The sequence below is a fragment of the Maniola hyperantus genome, chromosome 26 (genome assembly GCF_902806685.2).
Source record: "Maniola hyperantus chromosome 26, iAphHyp1.2, whole genome shotgun sequence".
In the NCBI taxonomy this organism is placed as follows: Eukaryota; Metazoa; Arthropoda; class Insecta; order Lepidoptera; family Nymphalidae; genus Maniola; species Maniola hyperantus.
The window spans coordinates 1,339,145-1,362,727 of NC_048561.1; the positions used below are offsets into that span (position 1 = coordinate 1,339,145).

Below are 23,583 nucleotides of genomic sequence, written 5' to 3' on the forward strand. Positions count from 1 at the left end.
GTGAATTCCATAACGAAACCATCTGAGTAACTTTCCTATCTAAATGTCTGAGTGACTTCCATAACAGAACGTCTGTGTGACGTGACTTCCGCAATGAAATGTCTAAGTGACTTCCGAACGCACCTTAGTCTGAGAAAAAGGCCTCAAAAAAGTTAGACAAACTAAATATATAAAATGAAAAGGTGACTGACTGATCTGTCAACGCACAGCTCAAACTACTGGATGGATCGGGCTGAAATATGCCATACAGATAGCTATTCTGACGCAGATATCCGCTAAATAATGATATTTGAAAATCCAACCCCTAATGGTGTAAAACAGGGGATCTTATAAAGTATACTGCCAGATACACTTGTGCGTTTTTTATTAAAAATCCCGTGGAAACTCTTTGATTTTTCGATATAAATAGTAGCCTATGTCACTCTCCATGTCTTTATCTATACCCAAGCAAAAAATCACGTCAATCCGTTGCACCGTCGCGACGTGATTGAAGGACAAACCAACAAACAAATACATTTTCGCAATTATAGTAGTTTGTACGCACCAGTAACGTGTGTATGCCCTGGTCCGTCAGCCGTTGCGCGGCCGCGGCCAGCGCCTTCAGCTCCGCAGCATGCGCCCGCAGCTCGTCGTGCAGCAGCCGCTGCCTCGCCAACAGCGCTGCGGCGCCCGCGGCGTCGCGCCCGCAGTCCTCGCTCGCGACCACCGTGCGCTTCTCACGCATCCACGACTCCGCTTCGTTCGCGTCGCCGTAGAACTGCGAAAAAATGACAAAATGCTGTAAAAATTTCGTTTTTTATTATTATTTATTTTATTATAAAGGCACACAAAACAGGTTTCAGCTATAAATGGTCCAAATAAAAATAAAAAACAATAGATTAAAATCTAAGCGGTAACCCTAAATATGTGTACACAACAATTCTTAAATAAATATATGCACTAACTAACTGATAAGATACAATTTATAAAAACACAGAAAAAAGAAATACAAGAAAATTAACTATGAAAAATATACTTAAAGTGAAGAAGATGCAAAATGTTGACACAAACTACTCAAATTAAATTAATTAATCCCTCAGCGAACTATGGAGAGGGCTGTGTTAGGAATTTCCCTGAGGTTATCCCTCAGGGAAACTCCGAAATGAGGAGATCCGCAGCGCAGGAGAACGAAGGTCACTGACATAGCCCAAACTATTAGCAAGCTGAAGTGGCAGTGGGCAGGTCATGCCTGGCGTAGAGGCGATGGCCGTTGGAGCCGGAAACTCCTTGAGTGGAGAACGCGTAGTGTGGGACGCCCTCCAGCACGATGGACCGACGATATAAAGAGACTGGCGGGAAGTGGCTGGATGAAGAAGGCTGAGGACCGGGTGTGGTGGCGCTCTTTAGGGAAGGCTTATGTGCAACAGTGGACGTCCACAGGCTGATGATGATGATGATGACTCAAATTAAAATTTGTTATATATGTTGTTGTAATATTTTTAGAGTTTTTAAGGGTACAAAACGTCCATCAATTTCAAGAATTTTTTTTCAATACGAAGCATCACTTCTACAGTGCAGAATTTTTTTTATGACTGCGAAATCTTTACCTGGTGTGCTTCCGCAGCATCAGCGAGCTGCTTCTCCCGCGCTTCGGCCAGCTCGCGGAGGATCTCCCACTGCTTGTTGAGGGAAGCGAGGCGCCTCTCGATTTCTACGCTCTTGGGATGCTTGGCGTCGATCAGGCTGCAATGACAGAGTTAGAGATTAATCCGGTTCGAAGGACCATGCCTCCAAAATCTCCTCAATTTTACTGAATATATTGAACATGCCAATGTCTAAAATTGACTAAAGATAACTATATCAAGTGGGGTATTATATGAAAGGTCTTCACCTGTACATTCTAAAACAGATTTTTATTTATTTTATGCATCATAGTTTTTGAATTTTCCAATTGGAACCCTCGTTGCGCGAGCCTGACTCGCACTTAGCCGGGTTTTTTACTTAGCAACACCGCATATAAGGGGACAGCGGCAGGACACTTCACAAGATGGCGGCGTTAGTTCCGATTTTGGCCACGCGCCAAAAGAGCCTTATCGCACTGTATCTACTTTGAAAAAATGATTTGACTTTGACTTAGACTAACACATACCTCTGTCCTTTAGAGCGATGTCGCTGTGCTACTAGGTCTCTGGCACGAAGTTCGTGTAAAAGTGCAGTGTGCTTCTGCCTTAACGCTTGAACAGCGCGGACGTCTTTAGCCGCGACGTCCGCGCGGCAGATTCGTTGTTTTTCTGTCACCCAACCTGTGTCAAACAAAAGCAATTTAAATACCATCGTAAAAAATTGGTTATCAATATAGCTAATAAATACTGGCGGGGTGATTACGTAAAACGTTGCAGTAGCGACAGCAACGCGACAGCAATAGCAATGCGACAGTTAATTTGCTGTCTCTCTTCTTCTTCTTCTTATTTTGCTTTGTGGCTATTGCTGTCTCTCTCTAGCCGCTGTTACGGTGCAACGGATTGACGTGCTTTTCGCATGGCTATAGATAAAAACCTGGAGAGTGACGTAGGCTACTTTTTATCCCGGAAAACCAAAGAGTTCCGAAGGGATTTTAAAAAAAAACCTAATTCCACGCGATGTCGCGGGCATCAGCTAGTTTTCTAGAAATCAGAGAATAAATCGTACCTTTTTTATAATAATGTTATTAAAGAGTTAAAAATTGCTAATTATTATGTGTGTACGTAAACTAGCGCAGACTTACACACATGCACAAGAAAGGCAATAACGCGCATAAACACGCATGTACACAGGGACGCACGCACCAGGCTTGTACGCATGTTGTAACCGCCGTACTCAGAGTCGCTAATCGTTACATAAGATTGAGTTAAAACGAGACATATTTATGTGAGAGATATAGCTCTGTCTCGTTTTAACTAAACTTAAATAACGATTAAGCGACTCTGAGTACGGCTTTAAATCAGAGAATCTGTCGTACTTTTCTTTTCAATATTTTTAAAGTGTACACTTGAAGAAAATTTCGAAATTAATTTTTAACTATTAGTTTAAATATAAATGATATTAAATTTTATAGCTTAAGTAAAAAAAAAAAAAAATTTTTAACTAAGCTTTTAAAAATTTACATCAAAATAGCAACCATACCTTCTTCTTCATCATGGTCTTCCAAGAACTGGTATAAGTTCCTAGCGTCCTCCAACCGTGCTTTGCGGTCTTTGGCTGCTGCGACCAATCTGTAAACAAAAACGATACGTTTATATCTTGGATCCCTTGAGTGAGAGGAGAACCCTTTGACTCTACTATTGATAAAAGAAGCAAGAGAAAATATATGAGCCGCCGAGAAACATTCCGAACCAGTGGTAGATCAGTGGTTTATTAGATTCCAGTACCGTAGACCTATTCCACTTCTTGATGCGCCTTACTCACAACCCTGAATGGGAAGCTGGAAGAAATCTCTGTTTAGAGATAAGCATTTCCAATGTAACTTAATTTATTATTACTTTGTAACTATAGTACCGTAGACCTATTCCACTTCTTGATACGCCTTACTCACAACCTTATTCAAGGTTCCCATTCGGGAAGCTGGAAGAAATCTCTGTTTAGAGATAAGCATTTCCAATGTAACCTAATTTATTATTACTTTGTAACTACAATTTTGGTACATGAATAATAAAAATAAAAAATAAAATAAATAGATTCACTTGACCATTCAAAAGCACTTGTAAAGACTGATTTGAATTATAAAGTCTATTTTTTTTTAACTAGCTTATGCTCGCGACTTCGTCCGCGTGGACTACAAAATTTCAAAACCTTATTTCACTCCCTTAGGAGTTGAATTTTAAAAAATCCTTTCTTAGCGGATGCCTACGTCATAATAGCTATCTGCATGCCTAATTTCAGCCCGATCCGTCCAGTAGTTTGAGCTGTGCGTTGATAGATCAGTCAGTCAGTCAGTCAGTCATTCAGTCAGTCAGTCACCTTTTCCTTTTATATATTTAGATTTATAGGCTAGCGCTTGGCTGCAAGTGGTGATGCAGACTAAGATGGAGCGCGCTTGGCTAGAAGTCTATTCTATTACATCTAGCATTCATTAAGTTTTTAATTCTGGATCCCTATATATTGCTTATTGTCGTGCCGCATTAGTCTCTTGATGCTCTCCTCTAGCCTTCCCAGCTGCAACTCCTGCAGAGCGTGCATAATACAGCTGCTTACTCAGTAAGCGAATCCTCCAGCTGTTGCAGCTGGTGGTGCAGCTGCTGCGTGGTCTGCTGCGGCCCGTCAGCCCCGGCGCCGTGCCGCACTAGTCTCTTGATGCTCTCCTCCAGGGCTCCTAGCTGCAACTCCTGCAGAGCATGCTGTTGCAGCAGGCGTTCCACGTCCACAAGATGTCTTCCAACTTCTTCTGATTGGAATTGGGCCTGGAAACCACAGTAACTATTAACAAAAATTCGGGTGATAATCCGGTTCGAAGGACCAATATTAATTCACTTATATTAATACTTACTGAATTGATACAAACGAAAGTCGACGTATAAAGATATTATGTTGTAAGTATGAAAGCAGAAACTTTTTTTTATGATTTTAATTATTTTATTTATGTACATACTAGCTCATGCTCGCGACTTCGTCCGCGTGGACTACACAAATTTCAAAACCCTATTTCACCCGCTTAGGAGTTGAATTTTCAAAAATCCTTTCTTAGCGGATGCCTACGTCATAATAGCTATCTGCATGCCAAATTTCAACCCGATCCGTCCAGTAGTTTGACCTGTGCGTTGATAGATCAGTCAGTCAGTCAGTCAGTCAGTCAGTCAGTCAGTCAGTCAGTCAGTCACCCTTTCCTTTTTGTAATCGCTTGCGCTTTATTCGGTTCTTCAGATTTCTTTGGTATGAATTTGTTAAATTTAGAAACTTGTATATAGACTTAAATTCGTTTATTTCGATTTATTTCCAGAACAATAAGTAAAAAATTATGCTAATTTAATGAGTCACGATTTTCAATTGACACTTGATAGTTGACTTTGACATCGGCGAAGGTGACGTCTGGTGTTGCCACTTCAACCTTTTACACTTTTACATATTTAGAATATCCTGATCCAGATATGACATGATCATGACAGAAGTGGGTGGGAGAAAAAGACATGTTGCGCCGACCCCACGTAGCGTGGGATAAGGTACGGAAGAAGAAGATATCCTGATCTAAGATAGAGAAAAGAAGAAACAAAAAAAATTACCTTCATCTCCCCCAAGGTATGTGCCACAGCATCTGCTTCTCTTAGCAAAGACATCAGGTGTGCCAACTTGGCAAGCGAGCTCCTGTGCCTTTCCAGCAGTTCCAGCAGTTCCTTCCAGCGCTGCAAGACCGCTTGTTCTGTTCGGGAGACCGTTTCAGCGCCGTGGTAGTTCTCTTTCACCAATTCAGCAGCCATAGCTGATAGGTCTTCGAAACGCTCGGTTCTGCAAAAAAAAAATGGTTTGTGAGACCATATCTTCAGGGTCCAGATTTAGGAACACTTCAATGGATACCAATCTTACCTACCTCTGGTACTTATTTTGGTTTAGTAATTGGGTATTTTCCTACTTTTGAATTTGATAAATATTATTACTTTATTATAAACTAGCTGCCCGCGACTTCGTCCGCGTGGAATTAGGTTTTTTAAAAATCCCGTGGGAACTCTTTGATTTTCCAGGATAAAAAGTAGCCTATGTCACTCTCCAGGTCTTTATCTATATCCATGCAAAAAATCACGACTAAAACGACTAGGATAAAAATATTGACATACGCTGAAAAAAATATTAAAATCCAACGAAGATTGACAAAGTTACAGGCATTTTAATTTTGGAGTGGGAGGGTCTTCTGTCCCTTTCTCGCAAAACGGAAATTTGTATGAAACCGCACGAAGCTACTATGGCATTTATAGGTGTGACGTCAAACTGCTGTATCGCTATCTCTGTCTAATCAGAAATATTTAAATGCTTATAACTTTTTTGTTATTTGATCGATTTAATTAGTTTGATCAGTTTACGTCATTATTTTTATTCTAGTTTATAATAAAGTAATAAAAAAATTGGAGTCAAATACCCAATTATTTACTAGTTTTATAATGCTTCCTTTTTACTCAGCTTGTGTGAGCTCAAATTAAAATTGAGAAGCGGGAACTGGTTCATCGCCTCATTCACATGATACAACTGAATACATACATCACTATTATCCTAAATATGGTATCATTATTTTACGATTTGACATTAGCTAATGGCAAAACGTGTTGTTTAATTAAAAATTCGAGTATCTATAAGCTAAACGTTGCTTAACTAGTGCGAAATTCTTATTTATTTATTTATTTATTAATTTATTTTTTTTACATCTTATTAGAACGGCAGTGCCACTTACCTACACTAACTAGATAATTAATAATAAATTTAAATACAAATAAAGGTACATGAAAAAGACATAAAATACAAAACGATAAAAAATCAAAGGATTTATGGTTTTTTTATTTTTTTATTTAGATACAAGTTAGCTCTTGACTGCAATCACACCTGGTGATAAGTGATGATGCAGTCTAAGATGATAGCGGGCTAACCTGGAAGGGGTATGGCAGTTTTTATTAAACCCATACCCCTTTGGTTTCTTCGCGGCATCGTACCGGAACGCTAAATCGCTTGGCGGCACGGCTTTGCCAGTAGGGTGGTAACTAGCCACGGCCGAAGCCTCCCACCAGACCAGACCAGAAATTTAGAAATTATAAAATTCCAAACCCCTGCCAGGAATCGAACCCGGGACCTCTCACTATTAAGACCACAGCGCTCACCACTGCGCCAGGGAGGTCGTCAAAAGGTTTGATTGATTGAGATAGAGAGATTGTAACATACCTAGCTAATATATCAGCGGAGATGGCCTCGTGTTTCTTGACGGTAGCGTCGACCTGCGCCACGTTGGACCCGTAGCGCGGGTCCGATAACACTTGGATCATCTCTTTGAGGTACCCCTTACGTAGCACAGACTGGAAAACAACGGACAGGACTAAAAATAGAGCTAACAATTTTAAGGGCCTGTCTCAGCACCTCCAAAATTTAAAATCTTTTATCTAACGAATAAATTTGATGTTATGATAGTTTTTGTAGTGGGAATATGTCAAGATGGCAAACCTATCCATCATCATCATGATGAACCCATCGCCGGCTCACTACAGAGCCCGGGTCTCCTCTCAGAGTGAGAAGGATTTTGGCCATAGTGTACCACGCTGGCCAAGTGCGGATTGGTAGACATCACACACCTTTGAGAACATTATGGAGAACTCTCAGGCATGCAGGTTTCCTCACGATGTTTTCCTTCACCGTTAAAGCAAGTGATATTTTAATTACTTAAAAACGCACATAACTTCGAAAAGTTAGAGGTGCGTGCCCGGGATCGAACCCCCGACTCCGATTGGAAGGCGGACGTCCTAACCACTAGGCTACCACAGCTTCTTAAACCACCAGCCAACCGGCAAACCTATCCGTTAGATAAAATTTATCTGATGGGCACATTTCACCTACGTAAAATAAGTCTTATCCTAGAATAAATTTGGCAGGTTTTCAGTACAAAAACTGTCATCACGCCTAATTTATTCCTCGATTAAACATCACTCGATGTGGGTGAAAGTATATATTTGAGCCTCAATAGCTCAACGGGTAAAGGAGTGGACTGAAAACCGAAAGGTCGACGGTTCAAACCCCGCCCGTTGCACTATTGTCGTACCTACTCCTAGCACAAGCTTGACGCTTAGTTGGAGAGGAAAGGGGAATATTAGTCATGGCTAATATTCTTTAAAAAAAAAATCTATCGGTTGTGAAACAGACCCTAAGAATATTTGGAAACAGTGCAGTTACCATTCATATCGCGCAACTCAAATTTATATTTCTGGTTGAGCTTTAATAATTGCCACCTTGCCAGCAATATTAGGCAGTTATTGTGGCTAATTTCGTTGTACACAATCTCTAAACTAAACTAAAATGACACGTGCTATCCCTTTCATAATGTTGCTTGCGGAAAAGGATAACACTAGATTTAGACCTGTTAATTTAGTTTAACTTAGAGATTGTGTACAAGAGAATCAGCCCCATAATCGCTTTTAAATACACAACTAGCTGACCCGCCCCGGCTTCGCTCGGGTGGAATTTAGAAAATTGAGAGGGAGGTTGAATTTTCAAAAATCCTGAAACACGTATTTCTTCATTTGTGACCGAAAACCCAAACACAAATTTTCATGCATATAACTTGAACTAACACTTAAACTTTATGGTATGGTATTAAAGTTCAAATTGACTTTTAAGTATTATTACGAATCTTTTGTATGGGAACATAGAAAAGTTTTGTTTTTAAACTTTTTCAGGCAATTTTTTAAATTTTCTCTCTTCGTAAGAACCATCATTGTACTTTAAGGAATATTATAAAAAAAGAATTAGCGATATCGGTCCAGCTGTTCTCGAGATTTGCGCTCAGCAACACATTCAGTGATTCATTTTTTACCGACTTCAAAAAAAGGAGGAGGTTCTCAATTCGTCGGAATCTTTTTTTTTTTTTTTTTTTTTTTTTTTTATGTATGTTCCCCGATTACTCGAAGACGCCTGGACCGATTTTGAAAATTCTTTTTTTGTTTGAAAGGGTATACTTCAAAGTTGGTCCCATTTAAATTTGGTGAAGATCTGATGAACATCTTCGAAGATAGATACTGGAACTCCTCAACGGATAAGAGTAAATTGCTCGCGATCAGTGTAATAGCTTAGTAAACAGTAGATTTTTAACCAGTCATAGCATAATTCTAAGGGGCCACTAAAAGTTGTGAAATAAAAAATTTTACAAAAAAAATAAAAACCGACTTCGATACACAAACACTAAAAATTGAAAAATAATTTAATTTATTACCGAATATCTTATGTATACAAGAGTTAATATAGTTCCATAATAATATTTTTTGGGGTCGGTGCACCGGCACCGGCACCAAAAAATATTTTTTTTTTTTGTAATTTTTTTTTATATATATAGAAGAGACGAGATATGGTAGTCAGCAGAATATTTACCTTGGTATGGAATTTATATGCCAGCTGTTCCAATCGCTGCTGACGAAGTAGTTCTGTTCGAAGAGCCAACTCGCGCGCGTGCTCCGCCTGCAAAACACATTCGATGTAAGAGGAAATACTAAAAGGAAAAACTGAAACAGAAACATGATCGCCAAAAATTATTAAAAAAACCAGCCAAGTGAGAGTTAGGCTCGAGCACCGAGGGTTCCGTACAAGTCGTATTTTTTCGTCATTTCGTCATAAATCAAAAACTATTATACCTAAAAATGAATAAAAATCTGTTGTAGAATCCACAAGTGAAGCCCTTTCATATGATACCCCACTTGATATAGTTATTTTACTTTGATAATTGAAAATACTAATTATTAGTTCATGGCCACAATTAAATTTTTTTTGTGTGATGTAACCACAAATTCACGGTTTTCAGATTTTTCCCCTAATGTCTGCTATAAGATCCAAATTTCATGGTTCTAGGTCAACGGGAAGTACCCTGCAGGTTTCTTGACAGACCGACGGACAGACAACAAAGTGATCCTATAAGGGTTCCGTTTTTCCTTTTGAGGTACGGAACCCTAAAAAGAAAAAGCTGACTGGCTGACTGACTGACTGACTCTCTCCAGGTCCTGAGGCAGCTGTTCTTCAAGCAGCGCCCAGGGTTCCCCCACCAAACTCTTCTCCACCTAATTGATGTTGAAGTACCTCCTTAGACTGACCTGTTCCAGCTGTTGCCAGGCTCTCTCCAGGTCCTGAGGCAGCTGGCCTTCCAGCGGCGCCCAGGGTTCTCCAACCAAACTCTTATTCATTGTGTTGATATCGAAGTATAGAACTTCTATTTCTGAACGCTCTTTATATCTGGAAGAAAATAGTTCAGTTTAAAAATCAAGAAACTAATACTTTTTCTTACCTTTCGTCATCATAATGGTCAACCCATCACCGGCTCACTACAGAGCACGGGTCTGGCCATGTGCGGATTGGTAGACTTCACACACCTTTGAGAACGTTATGGAGAACTCTCAGGCATGCAGGTTTCCTCACGATGTTTTCCTTCACCGTTAAAGCAAGTGATATTTAATTACTTAAAACGCACATAATTCCGAAAAGTTAGAGGTGCATGCCCGGGATCGAACCCCCGACCTCCAATTAGAAGGCGGACGACCTAACCACTAGGCTATCATAGCGTTTTATGGTTAAAGTACTTATTTGAGAGTTACCAGTTACCATGGTCCAAAGACAACAGCATTTTTTGTTTGGAGTTTCCAAGGAAAACCAGATAAGGCTTTGAGAGACCATGGAAAGGTTTGTATTTGAAGGCCCCAATGCAACCTTGAAAGGTTAAGGAGACGTACTTGGGCGGCTTCTCCACCGTGTGGTACTGCTTCAAAGGCCAGCAGCAGGCGCTAGATACCAGCGAGCGAGCTGGGCATCGTCCAGGAGTTCGGTTCCTGGACAGTGACCTAAACCCTTATCATTTTGCGAGAAGACCTGTGCTCAGTAGTAGGCCAGGGGGGCCTAGAGGGGGGAGGGAGGGGGGAGGGGGCGTCAAGGAGCCAGGGTACTGACTTGGGCGGTTTCTCCACGGTGCGGTACTGCTTGAAGGCCAGCAGCAGGCGCTGGATGCCGTCCAGCGAGTTGGGCAGCTCGCGGCCGTTCAGCTCCTGGATCTTCATGCGGATCCACTCCAGCAGGGTGGTCAGCAGGCGGCTGTACTCCGCTTTGCGTCCGTCGCAGTCCATCAGCTGGCCGATGATCTGGAACATTCACAACAAGTTACTATAGTGTTCTCTCTCTCCGGTCGTTCCTTCATTGCTGAAGATCGTGGTCCTGGCAAACTTCCCTCGGATGGGTTATCTGTTTCCACCGGGTTCTGTTGGTGGTCATTTTCACTATGTGATAAAATCCACACCTGCTGGATCCCTTTAATTGGTCGGACCACCTAGTTGGTGAGCGGCCTCGCGCTCTTTTGCCCTCAGTGTTGCCCGTCACTATTAGCTTTTCTAAGCTGTCGTCGATGTGGCCGAAATATGAGAGCAGTCGTCGGTAACATATGGAGGAGAGTCGAGCAGTGATTCCAGGTTGCGAAAGGATAGACACGTTTGTGCGCTTGGCAGTCCACGGAATCCGTAGCATCCGCCTCCAGCACCACATTTCGAACGCATCTATTCTTTGCCTTACATAATCGCAATCTAATAATCTATTACATAATCGCATACAAATGATCGAGACAAAAATCTCAGTGGGCGTCAACCATTTTGAGTTCCAAGGATGTTTTCAAACGGAACGGATGTACGGATGTACGGATGTACATTGTATTCCGCCGCGTTCTGTATGTACACACATTCTTGGAGATTATAATTCTATGCCTAGCTCAGTGTTGATTTTCACCAAAGGTATTTTATTTTTATTTTTATTCAGATACAAGTTAGCCCTTGACTGCAGTCTCACCTGGTGGTTAGTGATGATGCAGTCTAAGATGATAGCGGGCTAACCTGGAAGGGGTATGGCAGTTTTGTTTTTTTTAATTAAACCCATACCCCTTTGGTTTCTACACGGCATCGTACCGGAACGCTAAATCGCTTGGCGGCACGGCTTTGCCGGTAGGGTGGTAACTAGCCACGGCCGAAGCCTCCCACCAGACCAGACCAGAAATTTAGAAATGATAAAATTCCAAACCCCTGCCAGGAATCGAACCCGGGACCTCCCACTATTAAGACCACAGCGCTCACCACTGCGCCAGGGAGGTCGTCAAGGTTGCCTCTGGTGGAGATTGCTTTAAGCAATAAAGACACCTTTGCATACAATTATTTTTAGTTTTTGACTTGTGTTACATATTCTAACGATAACCTAGTTCAAATCACTTACGCAGCAAACCATCTATGAAGGCTGTCACTAGGTCATGAGTCCAGCGCACTGTCAGTAAGAAATCACCTCGTTGCCATACGTGACTCCAACTAATTAGGACATATCTACATTTTTAATATTAGCTGCTAGTTAAGGTTAAGTTTGACGACCTCCCTGGCGAAGTGGTGAGCGCTGTAGTCTTAATAGTGGGAGGTCCCGGGTTCGATTCCTGGCAGGGGTTTGGAATTTTATAATTTCTAAATTTCTGGTCTGGTCTGGTGGGAGGCTTCGGCCGTGGCTGGTTACCACCCTATCGGCAAAGCCGTGCCGCCAAGTGATTTAGCGTTCCGGTACGATGCCGTGTAGAAACCAAAGGGGTATGGGTTTAATAAAAAACTGCCATACCCATTCCAGGTTAGCCCGCTATCATCTTAGACTGCATCATCACTTACCACCAGGTGAGATTGCAGTCAAGGGCTAACTTGTATCTAAATTTAAAAAAAAAAAAGGTATTTAAAGTAAGCTGGAGGTGTGAAGAGGCGCAGTCTGTCGTCACACCTCGACGCAGTCTCTTAGTTGGGTTAGATTAGATTCGATTTATGTCGTCACAATGTAAAACTCTGCATCTAACCTTGGTGCAGAGTGCAGACGTTAGGTTAGGTTAAAATGTAAGGATCTAAGAATAAATTTAGTAAAATTCTATCTTCGTTTCAAAAATCCTTCTGGTTGCCGCTTACGTAACTCTTGTTAATCTCATGTTTTGTGTGCAATGAAGTATTTCTATCTATCTATCTATCTATCTATCTATCTATCTATTTTTTTTTTAAATTACCAACATAAAGAATGTTTAACAAATCCAATTTAGACACAGCAAAAAAACCACGAAGGTTTAAAAAGTGTGCCATTCCGTCTACTTCTTAATACATAATAATAATAATAATAATAATAGTGTTTCTATAAACAATATAAATTGTGTATAGAAACCCTTATTACATTACAAGTAATAAACTGAAAACGCAATTAATAAAATATCTCAATGCTCTAAATTATAACGAAACTGAGGATCTTCTGATTAAAATAATATGATTGAAACAAACTAGCTAATATAAACAACAAATAATACACATACACACATACACACACACGCACCCACACAATCACACAAACACACACATACACACCTTAACACACGCTAACACGCACTCGCATACATGCACACCACTATCACTTGTAATAGACACCGGTGTAACATGGCCGACCTTAGCGCACCAAATTGTAATAACATTTATTCAAGTTTTTAGAAATGGAGAAGGCAACCCACTGTAATACAGTGTTTACTAGTGCAGGGGTTGCCCATTCATACGTCTACTAGACCTAGGTCTACTTAATTATTACTTGTTTTTTATCTGTATTTTATATGTAATTTAATATGTAATAATATCCAATAAATATAATTTAATTTAATTTAATTACATTTCATACAAAAATGGGGATCATTACAATTTGTTAATATAATAGGATTTTAGCTTATATTTTAAAATTAAATCTAGTTAGTTCATTTCTAAATTTGTTCTCTAAAGTATTTATTAGGCGAGGGATTATGTATGCACTGGTGCGCTCACCGTATTTGTTTTTTCAAGGTACATTTATCTATGAATGTTAAGGTTATTCACTCACATTAGCGATCCGTCGTCCGCTCTTCTGTTCGTTCTTCATTCGCGCGAACGTGTGGTAGTAGCTCGCCACGTACGTCATCACGGACTTCTCGTCCGGTCGTGTGGTGTCCACATCTAGAACAGAAACAAGTAACATGAATCCGCAGGAACTGTCGGAAGATGATCTGAAGCCATTTTCCGTCCTCACTGGAATGTTAGTGTGATATCTGCTAGAAAAGTTTTTTTGAAAATTCAACCCCTAAGAGCGGGGGCACACGATGCGTTGCGGCGGCGGTGCGGCGTCGCTGCGTCGTCTTACATAGAAATATCTGTGGCATGCATAGAGCAGAAACAAAGAGGAGTTGGCCTAAGCAACTGTGCACTGTGATTTTCAACTAGGTCCTGACGTCATCACTGTGGGCGGGGCCTTAGTTAGTATGCTGTCTGCGTTCGTCAGGTCCACATATATTGAGACTCGTATTATCGGTGTGTTTTCGCGTTTTTAAGAACAAAAGGATGAAGTGTTGTGCTTTATCGTGTCAAAATTATTCAGACAGACGTTCTGATGCTATGAATGGTATCACATTTCATTTGTAAGTAATTTTATACGTAATTATTAAAATTGTTCTAGATTATTGACATCTAGTGTGAGATAGCTGAACTATGTAGTGACATCAATATATCGATGTTAGGTCGCTAAGCGAGTAGTTTTGCTACTAACCCGCAGATGGAAAATTGAGAAGTGGGCGGCGTTCCACAACCCCTCACCCCGCAAAATGTCACTCGATATTTCATAGGGAAATCTTAATACAACATCTCCTCTTTGTTTCTGCTCTATGGTGGCATGTCACACGATGCGTTCCGGCGCCGCACCGGACTTGCAACCACCGAGACGAGGCGGGGTGGGGTGAATGCGTTGCGACGTCGGAGCGGCATCGCTCAGTTGTTTTTAAAAGTCAAAAAGTCAAATGATTTATTCAAAATAGGTAATTAATAACTCTTTTTGATGGTCAGATGTTGGATTTCTAAGATATAGTGGTGATAATTAATACGCAAACTTAAACCTAAAGCTACGAGGGTTCCAAACGCGATCAGGTCTGAGAAGAGCCCACAACAAACTCAGCCGGGTATTCTTTTTATTATCACCACTTTACAAAATTATTGAAACTTATTAGAACTATCACAATCCGTTAAGCAACTCATTCCCAAGCTTGCTTATCATTTAAATAATCCTTTACATTGTAATAGGATTTTTCAATTAGTTTACGTTTTATGAAAACTTTGAACTTGTTGAGAGACATCTCCAATATGTCTTCTGGAAGCTTATTATAAAATCTTATAGATTTTCCAATAAATGAATTGCTAACTTTATTAACAGACTGTCCAACGCTGCTACGGCGTCACTGCGACATAACAACGTTGCGGCGCCGCACCGCTCGTGTGCCCGCTGATACGGTGAAATCTTTGCGGTGCGGCGCCGCAACGCGTGTGCCCAGTCTTAGGAGGTAAAATCGGGGTCTGTTTATGTAGTCCACGCGAACGAAGTCGCGGGAATAAGCTAGATGCGAATAATTCAATAGCACCTTTTAAGTCTTATTATCCGTCGGTACTCGACAACTTAGTGTGAGATCTATAGAGCGCACTCTGACTTAGCTTAAGACTAAAACGAGGCAGAGGTATGTCTCTCACGTAAATCTGTCTCATTTTGACTCAATCTTAAGTCTCAAGTCTGAGCAAAGTCAACAAAGGGCGCTCTTGTATAAATGAAACCATTTCCTTCCATTACAGAAGTGTGATTATTCAAAAATTCCAAATAGATCGATAAATCGGTTTCATATGAAGTGAACACTATTTATAAGAATTTTTTAACTATGAACTTTAGCGCAACGTTATATAAATGTGCTGCCATCTATCATCTAGTAGGTAAACTATGGTCAAGTGTTGTTTCGGATTGACTATGCTGCGTAGGCCCTACTAGCCGCTACAGCGTCACCGGGGAGGGTGACGAGCACTAAGCTCCGCCTGGGGTGAGCCGTGAGCCCTGGGGCTCGAAGATATAATTAGAGAGGTCGGGGGGGCAACGTCCTCCTAAGGTCGTCTCGTAGTCTGGCCACTCAGCCTCAAATACGAGTATAATCATTTCCTTCTATTAGAGAAGTATGATTAGTCAAAAATTTCAACTAAGTTGAAATATCGATAAAAACATCATTAGTTAAATTTAAGTGACCTCCTAATAAGGGTTCTTAAACTGAACTATGGCGCAACGTAATATACGTGTGCTGTCATCTATCGGCTCGTAAGTAAACTGATAGAATACTTGTGTACTACGTGTTTAATTCTGTGTGTACAAAAGCTGTAAAAAACAGCCAAGTGCGAGTGCTTTTAAGATTTTTAATTTTCATGGCGGCCATTTTTAAATTTTTATTATTTGTTTAAAAAAAATTCATGAGATACAGCCCGCTGACAGACAAACAGGCCCCAATAGAGTCCTTTGGTTACGGAACCCTGAAATATGCCGCCGTAACTATTTACTGTAATTTATATGTAATCATTTCTTTCTGTTAGAGAAGTATGATTGTTTCGGCGTGAAACGAAACACATCACGGCCGTGGGCTAATATCATTGGTCCACGTAATTTGCAAGCTGTCAATCTTTTCAAAAACGTCAAGACAAGATACATACCGATTACGATTTGAACCACTGTTACTGTTGTCACTGTTTTTGCCCTTTTTATAATATTGTAATTCCGAAATTAAAGTCTATTTGTAGCAGCACAATTTATTATTTTCAAACTTCTACGCGCCAACATAATTTTTGGACCTTCTTTACCGAATATAAACGCATACTACGGCCTATGGAATAACGGACAAGGATTCATCGCAAGAATCACCAATTCGAAGACGCAAGGGCTGGCTGACTTCGAGACGCGCAGGATACGGTCAACCTATCCACGAATCATCCTCCCTTACTTCGCTTGTATAATATTGTGCTGTTACTTCGCATACGTTCATGTGCAACCCGCTAGCTGCCATTTAAGGTAAGTATCCTCACGTAAGTACTTCCACTTTCCCAAAATGGCAAATCGTGACAAATCTCCGCAACTAGGGCTCAGCGATGATAAGTTAGAACTACTAGTACGCGATCTAACTAAAAAACGTGGCACCCTTAAAGGTAGATTAACCAAATTTGGAACCTACGTAAATAGTTTTGATGCAAATGTCGCAACGCCTCAAAACAAAATAGATTTAAAGTTACGCATTGAAGGTGCCACGAATCTTTATCGCGAGTTTAATAGCATTCAGTCTAGGATAGAAGAATGTGTCAATGAAGCTGATCTCGATGATCAATTAACTCAAAGAGAGCAGTTCGAGGACTGCTACTATAGCACATTGTCACAGGCTGAATTATTAGTTAATAGGTGTGATGGCAGTAGCAGCGGTAAGGTCACAACCTGTTCGAAAACATGCGAAAATAGTCAGTTACGCTCAGTGAAACTACCTACCATAACATTACCATCCTTTGATGGGTCATACGAGCACTGGCTGGAATTTAGGGATACATTTCAATCATTAGTGCACGATTCAGATGAAATAACCAGTATCCAGAAATTCCACTACCTGAAGTCTTCGCTGAAGGGTAGTGCCGAGCTAGTGATCGACGCATTAGAATTTACATCTGACAATTATTCCGTCGCATGGGATCTTTTACTCAATCACTATAATAATAGCCGATTATTAGTTCACAATCACATAAAATCAATATTCAACATTCAACCGTTGAGTAAAGAATCCCCTGCTTCGATTCGAACACTTAGTGACACAATTCTGAAAAATATACGCGCATTAAAGATCCTAGGGGAACCTGTGGACTCGTGGCATTCGCTAGTTATTTATATCATGGTGTCTAAGCTAGATAAAACCACTGAACGCGAGTGGGAACAGCATAAAGGCACTTTGATAACAAACAATAACGATTCCAAATTAAAATTAAAGGTTGACGATTTAATTAACTTCCTAAAAAATCGTGCGGACATGCTAGAAACATTGCAGGGTTCACATTCGTCACAAATTAATAAGGAGTCAAAAGACACGAAAAATAATCGAACAAATCGATCAAACGAAATCGACCGAACGAAGTTATCCACAAAATGCAATGTTTCCACCACCAAACCGCACGATCGTCACTCCGCGCCAAAGAACTGTATTATGTGCAACGGTTTCCATCAACTTTACGCTTGTTCACAATTCATTAACTCTAATTTGGAATCGAAATTGAAATTTCTTCGCGATAGGAAATTATGCGAAAATTGCATGAAAAATAGTAGCCACACTGCTGAATTTTGCAAATTCGGCGGTTGCCGTCGGTGTTTTAAGAAGCACAATTCCCTAATTCACCCTTCGGATGACTTAAACCATCCCCCGGGTGATACAAAACCGATAGGTAACACTAGCGGTTCCCTAACTATGCACTCGACATTCGATAACCAGCAACTAACCGGCGCGGGCGCAAGTGTCGATTCAAGCCCCACCGCGCCGCTCCTCTGCCCCGCGGATGCAGTGTTCTATGCAAATAATGCACACACTAGTAACGATAAACGCACACATCGTTCTTTGCGACCGGTTTTATTGTCCACTGCAATCATCGAGGTACGGGCTCGAAATAATGTTTATTTACTCACAAATGCATTATTAGATAACGGAAGCGAACGCAGCTTCATAACTGAAGCCTTTAGTAAAAAACTAGGGGTAGAATTATTACAGTCCACTCACGAAATAAGAGGTGTAGGTAACTCAGTGACGCAATGTACTAAATCATGCGACATTGAGATAAAATCGCGCATATCTACTTACGCCACTAAACTACATTGCTTTGTATTGCCGCAAATTTCAACTACGCTGCCCGCTGTACATTATGAACGCGCGAGGTTCCATATACCTAATAGTTTACAGCTGGCAGACCCGCATTTTCTTGATTCCCGAAAAATTGATATTTTAATCGGCGCAGATATATTTTGGGAATTAATACACGAAGGTAATATAAGGTTACCTAACGGGCCTTATTTACAAAATACGCATTTAGGCTGGATAATATCAGGACCTATCGTATTAAATACGCGCAACGATAGTCTTATCCAGTGTAACTTCACGCAATCCATAGACACGCAATTACGCCAATTCTGGGAGATCGAGGAGTTCCCTCGGGATCGGGATCGCACAGATGCTGAGCACGCTTGCGAAGAACTGTTCACTCGTACTACGACGCGCAATGATGAGGGACGGTTTATTGTGAGTATACCTCTTAAGTCATCACCCGACCTTTTGGGCGAATCACTTCCACAGGCAGAACGACGCTTCCTGGCGTTAGAAAAGCGGTTAGAACGCGCGCCCGCTTACAAGAAACTATACGCAGACTTTCTTCATGAATATGAGAGCCTAGGTCATATGACTCGCGTTTCGACCTACGGAACCCCTCATTATTTTATGCCGCATCACGGTGTATTCCGCGAAAATCACTCTAGTACCAGGCTTAGGGTCGTTTATGATGCTGGGGCCGTTTCTAGCTCGGGAATCAGCTATAATGACCTTCAGCTGGTAGGCCCGCCCATCCAAGGCGACCTTATTTCAATTATATTGCGCTTCAGGCAACATCGGTACGTCGCATGCGCAGATATCGAGAAGATGTACCGACAGTGCCTTGTAGATGAAACGCAGCGAGATCTTCAGCTGATTCTCTGGCGCGACGAACCCACGCAGCCACTAGGTGTCTATCGCCTCAACACGGTTACCTACGGAACCGCGTCCGCGCCTTTTCTAAGTTGTCGCTGCCTAAAACAACTCGCTATTGAAACAACAAATAGTGAAGTTTCACGAATAATTAACGAAGATTTTTACGTAGATGACATGATCACGGGTTCTGATGACAAAGAAGTCTTGATAAAATTGTGCGAGGAAACAACCAAGACGTTGCAAGCTGGCTGTTTCCCGCTACGTAAGTGGATTTTCAATTTTACATGCGAACCCGCGACCGTGTCATTGTCGCGCGCTTCTAAACAAATACTCGCGGAGAATACGAATCATAAAACATTAGGTATTGGTTGGCTTAATGACAGCGACGAATTTTATTTCAATACAGAGTTTAAGTCTGATAGTACTCAACCTATAACTAAGCGCATAATTCTATCATACGCATCTCAAATTTTCGATCCGTTAAGAATTCTAAGTCCATTTATTTTAACTGCAAAAATGTTATTACAACAGCTGTGGTTATTAAAATTGGAGTGGGACGACAGCGCACCTACGGACATCGCGCGTCAGTGGAACCGGTTTCTCGCTTCGCTGTCGATCTTGAACACAATACGCGTCCCTCGATATGTTATGGATACTAATTCTATATCTACCGAGATACATATTTTTAGCGATGCATCTCAAACCGCGTACGGCGCGTGCGTTTACATAAGGACCGTAACCGCGAATACGGTCAAAGTGCAATTGCTATGCTCAAAAGGGAAAGTCGCACCGCTAAAAACTGTTAGCATCCCACGGTTAGAGCTTCTCGGCGCTCTAGTGGGTGCTCGCCTTTATAACAAGGTTCGCAATTCGCTTCACTACAACTTCGACCACGTAATGTTTTGGACGGACTCGACGATCGTCTTAGGTTGGCTGCGCATGCCGCCAAGATTATTAAAAACGTTCGTTCAAAATAGGACGATAGAAATTCACGATTTGACGAAGGAGCTTCCGTGGCGTCATGTAAGCGGGAAAGAGAACCCAGCTGACCTCGTTTCGCGTGGGGTTGTGAATCTCGAGGAGCTCTCTTCTTCTGATTTATGGTGGGAAGGGCCATCCTTCCTTCGCGACCGTGAATTTGACTGCGAAAACGTACCACCCTTTTACACGCACGAAAGGCAATCAAATGACTTGCCGGAAATGAAGAGTAGTGAAATAACCGCGCTAGTAGTCCAGGATAAGTCGAGCTCTGAAACGCAATCTGCTATCGATTTTGAACGATTCTCTCAGTTCAATCGGCTAAGACGCTCAACTGCATATGTTTTACGGTTTTTACATAATACGCGCAATAAACTGAATAAACGGTCGGGTGTTCTTACCGTCGATGAGCTGAGAGAAGCCGATAACATGTTGATTAGGCTTTCTCAACTGGAATCTTTTCCAGTCGAGTACAAGTCAATTTCCAACAATCGAGCGCTAAAGAATAAACATAATTTAAGTAAATTAAATTTGTTTATTGATGAAGATAAGCTGCTGCGAGTCGGTGGCAGATTGGACTATTCAGAGTTCGACTATAACAAAAAACATCCAATTTTGCTGTCAAGCAAACATCATTACACTCTTCTTCTTTTCCGGCACGAACACAAATCATTGCTACACGCTGCTCCGCAGGCGCTTCTCTTTCATCTCCGTGAATCTTGGTGGCCGATTGCAGGCAGAAATCTCGCTAGAAAAGTCGTTCACGACTGTGTTGTGTGTAAGCGCCTGCGAGGTCAAACGCTCACTCCTCTAATGGGAAATCTTCCCAGCGAGAGGATTACACCTACCTTTCCGTTTTATCGATGCGGCGTTGACTATGCTGGCCCAGTGTACATTCTTAACAGAAAAGGTAGGGGAGCTAAAACTACAAAGGCATATATTTGTATCTTTATATGTTTTGTAACGCGCGCATTGCATTTAGAGCTGGTGAGTGACCTTACTACTAAAGCTTACTGTCTCACACTACATCGTTTCGTCTCCCGCAGGTCAAAACCTGCCGAAATTTGGTCCGATAATGGCCGAAATATGGTCGGACTTAAAAACGAATTCGCTCAATTTTTAGAACGTTGTAGTTCTGACATTATCGAATACGCAAATCAGCAAAAAATCAAATTCAAGTTCATCGTGCCCTACGCCAGTCACATGTCGGGATTGTGGGAACGTGGAGTACGCTCGTGTAAATACCACCTTCGCCGCGTGGTCAGTAACGCGCATCTCACATACGAAGAGTTCAGCACCGTCTTAGCACAAGTTGAAGCTGTCCTGAACTCTCGCCCTCTCACTCCAATGTCGTCCGATCCCAACGACTTCCTTCCTCTTAGTCCTGCTCATTTCCTGGTTGGCCGTACGCTCACCGCACCTGCCTACGACAACCTGGAGGATACTCCCACGCATAGACTCGATCGGTACCAGAGAGTTGATCAAATTCGACAACATTTTTGGAGACGCTGGTCGAAAGAATACATATCCGAGCTGCAAACACGGACCAAGTGGAGAGAGAACACGCAAGACCTTAAACCCAACACTATGGTCATCATCAAAGAGGACAACTTCCCGCCGTTGAGATGGCATCTCGGACGAGTCATCAGAAACATACCTGGGAAGGATGGAATCTCAAGGGTCGCTGAAATACAAACTGCATCCGGACTTGTGAGGCGAGCCTATACGAAGATCTGCCCATTAGTCGACCCTGACGAGGATAGTCTTGGAAGCTCAGCGTTCCAAGGCCGGGGGCATGTTTCGGCGTGAAACGAAACACATCACGGCCGTGGGCTAATATCATTGGTCCACGTAATTTGCAAGCTGTCAATCTTTTCAAAAACGTCAAGACAAGATACATACCGATTACGATTTGAACCACTGTTACTGTTGTCACTGTTTTTGCCCTTTTTATAATATTGTAATTCCGAAATTAAAGTCTATTTGTAGCAGCACAATTTATTATTTTCAAACTTCTACGCGCCAACATGATTAATCAAAAATTCACATAGTTCGAAAAATCGATAGTTCAGTTATGATAACGTGAACACTATATAGTAGTTCTTATACTATGAACTATGGCGCAACGTAATATACGTGTGCTGCCATCTATCGTCTCGTAGGTAAACTGATACAATACTTGTGTACTATGAGTAGAGCGGAGCGAGACCAATAATAATTAATCTATGACTACGAGCTTATTCTGTGTCTACAAAAGCTGTAAAAAACGGTCAAGTGAGTGTTGGATTGGCACACGAAGGGTTCCACACCATATACTATTCTTGTGCTGCAGAAAAGGGCTGTTCGAGCCATATACAGTATGGGGCCACGAGAGTCGCCGAGAACTAAATTTAGGGAAGTTAAAATTATGACAGTGCATAATCAATATATTTTTGAAAATTTACTGTGCGTACATAAAAACATAAATATATTTTTAAAAAAAGTGACTGTCATAATATAAATACTAGAAATAAAAATAAACTTGTAATGCCCGCCTCTAGGCTCAGTAAAGTTAGCAATTCATTTGCTCGTAATTCCATACGTTTCTATAATAAGCTTCCAGAAGACATATTGGAGATGTCTCTCAACAAGTTCAAAGTTTTCATAAAACGTAAACTAATTGAAAAATCCTATTATAATGTAAAGGATTATTTAAATGATAAGCAAGCTTGGGAATGAGTTGCTTAACGGATTGTGATAGTTCTAATAAGTTTCAATAATTTTGTAAAGTGGTGATAGTAAAAAGAATACCCGGCTGAGTTTGTTGTGGGCTCTTCTCAGACCTGGGCGCGTTTGGAACCCTCGTAGCTTTAGTTTTAAGTTTCCGTAATAATTATCACCACTATATCTTACAAATCTAACACCATACCAAACCATCAATAAGAGTAATTTATTACCTATTTTGAATAAATCATTTGACTTTGACTTTGACTGTGACTATAACAACTTTATAAAGATTTTATAACTTTCATGGCGGCCATTTTGTATTTTTATTATTTGTTACTAGCTGATCCCCGCGGCTTCGCCCGCGTAGATTTAGGTTTTTAAAGATCCCGTATAGCCTATGTCACTCAGGAATAATGTAGCTTTCTACTGGTGAAAGAATTTTTAAAATCGGTTCAGTAGTTCTAAAGATTATCCCCTACAAACAAACTTAACGACATTACCTCAATATATAATACAAACAAACAAACAAAGTTTTCCTCTTTATAATATTAGTGTAGATAATACAACGGGCCGTGCAGCAGAAATCGTAATATTTTAATTTCGCCATAACTTCAAAACCA

General features: G+C 41.1%; 1 protein-coding gene across 11 annotated transcripts in view; it reads right to left on the reverse strand.

The window, feature by feature from the left end:
• kst (spectrin beta chain, non-erythrocytic 5 kst) overlaps positions 1-23,583 on the reverse strand; it is a 157,598-nt gene that overhangs the window by 84,418 nt on the left and 49,597 nt on the right. For all 11 annotated transcript variants that reach the window (XM_069507425.1, XM_069507428.1, XM_069507423.1 and 8 more), the window contains 11 exons: positions 13,576-13,688; positions 10,621-10,808; positions 9,774-9,912; positions 9,061-9,147; positions 6,871-7,001; positions 5,232-5,454; positions 4,210-4,415; positions 3,142-3,230; positions 2,129-2,282; positions 1,587-1,722; positions 545-757 (listed from right to left, as the gene is read on the reverse strand). In XM_069507425.1, coding sequence (XP_069363526.1) covers positions 545-757; positions 1,587-1,722; positions 2,129-2,282; positions 3,142-3,230; positions 4,210-4,415; positions 5,232-5,454; positions 6,871-7,001; positions 9,061-9,147; positions 9,774-9,912; positions 10,621-10,808; positions 13,576-13,688 — 1,679 coding nt within the window. The remainder of the gene's footprint in view (positions 1-544; positions 758-1,586; positions 1,723-2,128; positions 2,283-3,141; positions 3,231-4,209; positions 4,416-5,231; positions 5,455-6,870; positions 7,002-9,060; positions 9,148-9,773; positions 9,913-10,620; positions 10,809-13,575; positions 13,689-23,583) is intronic.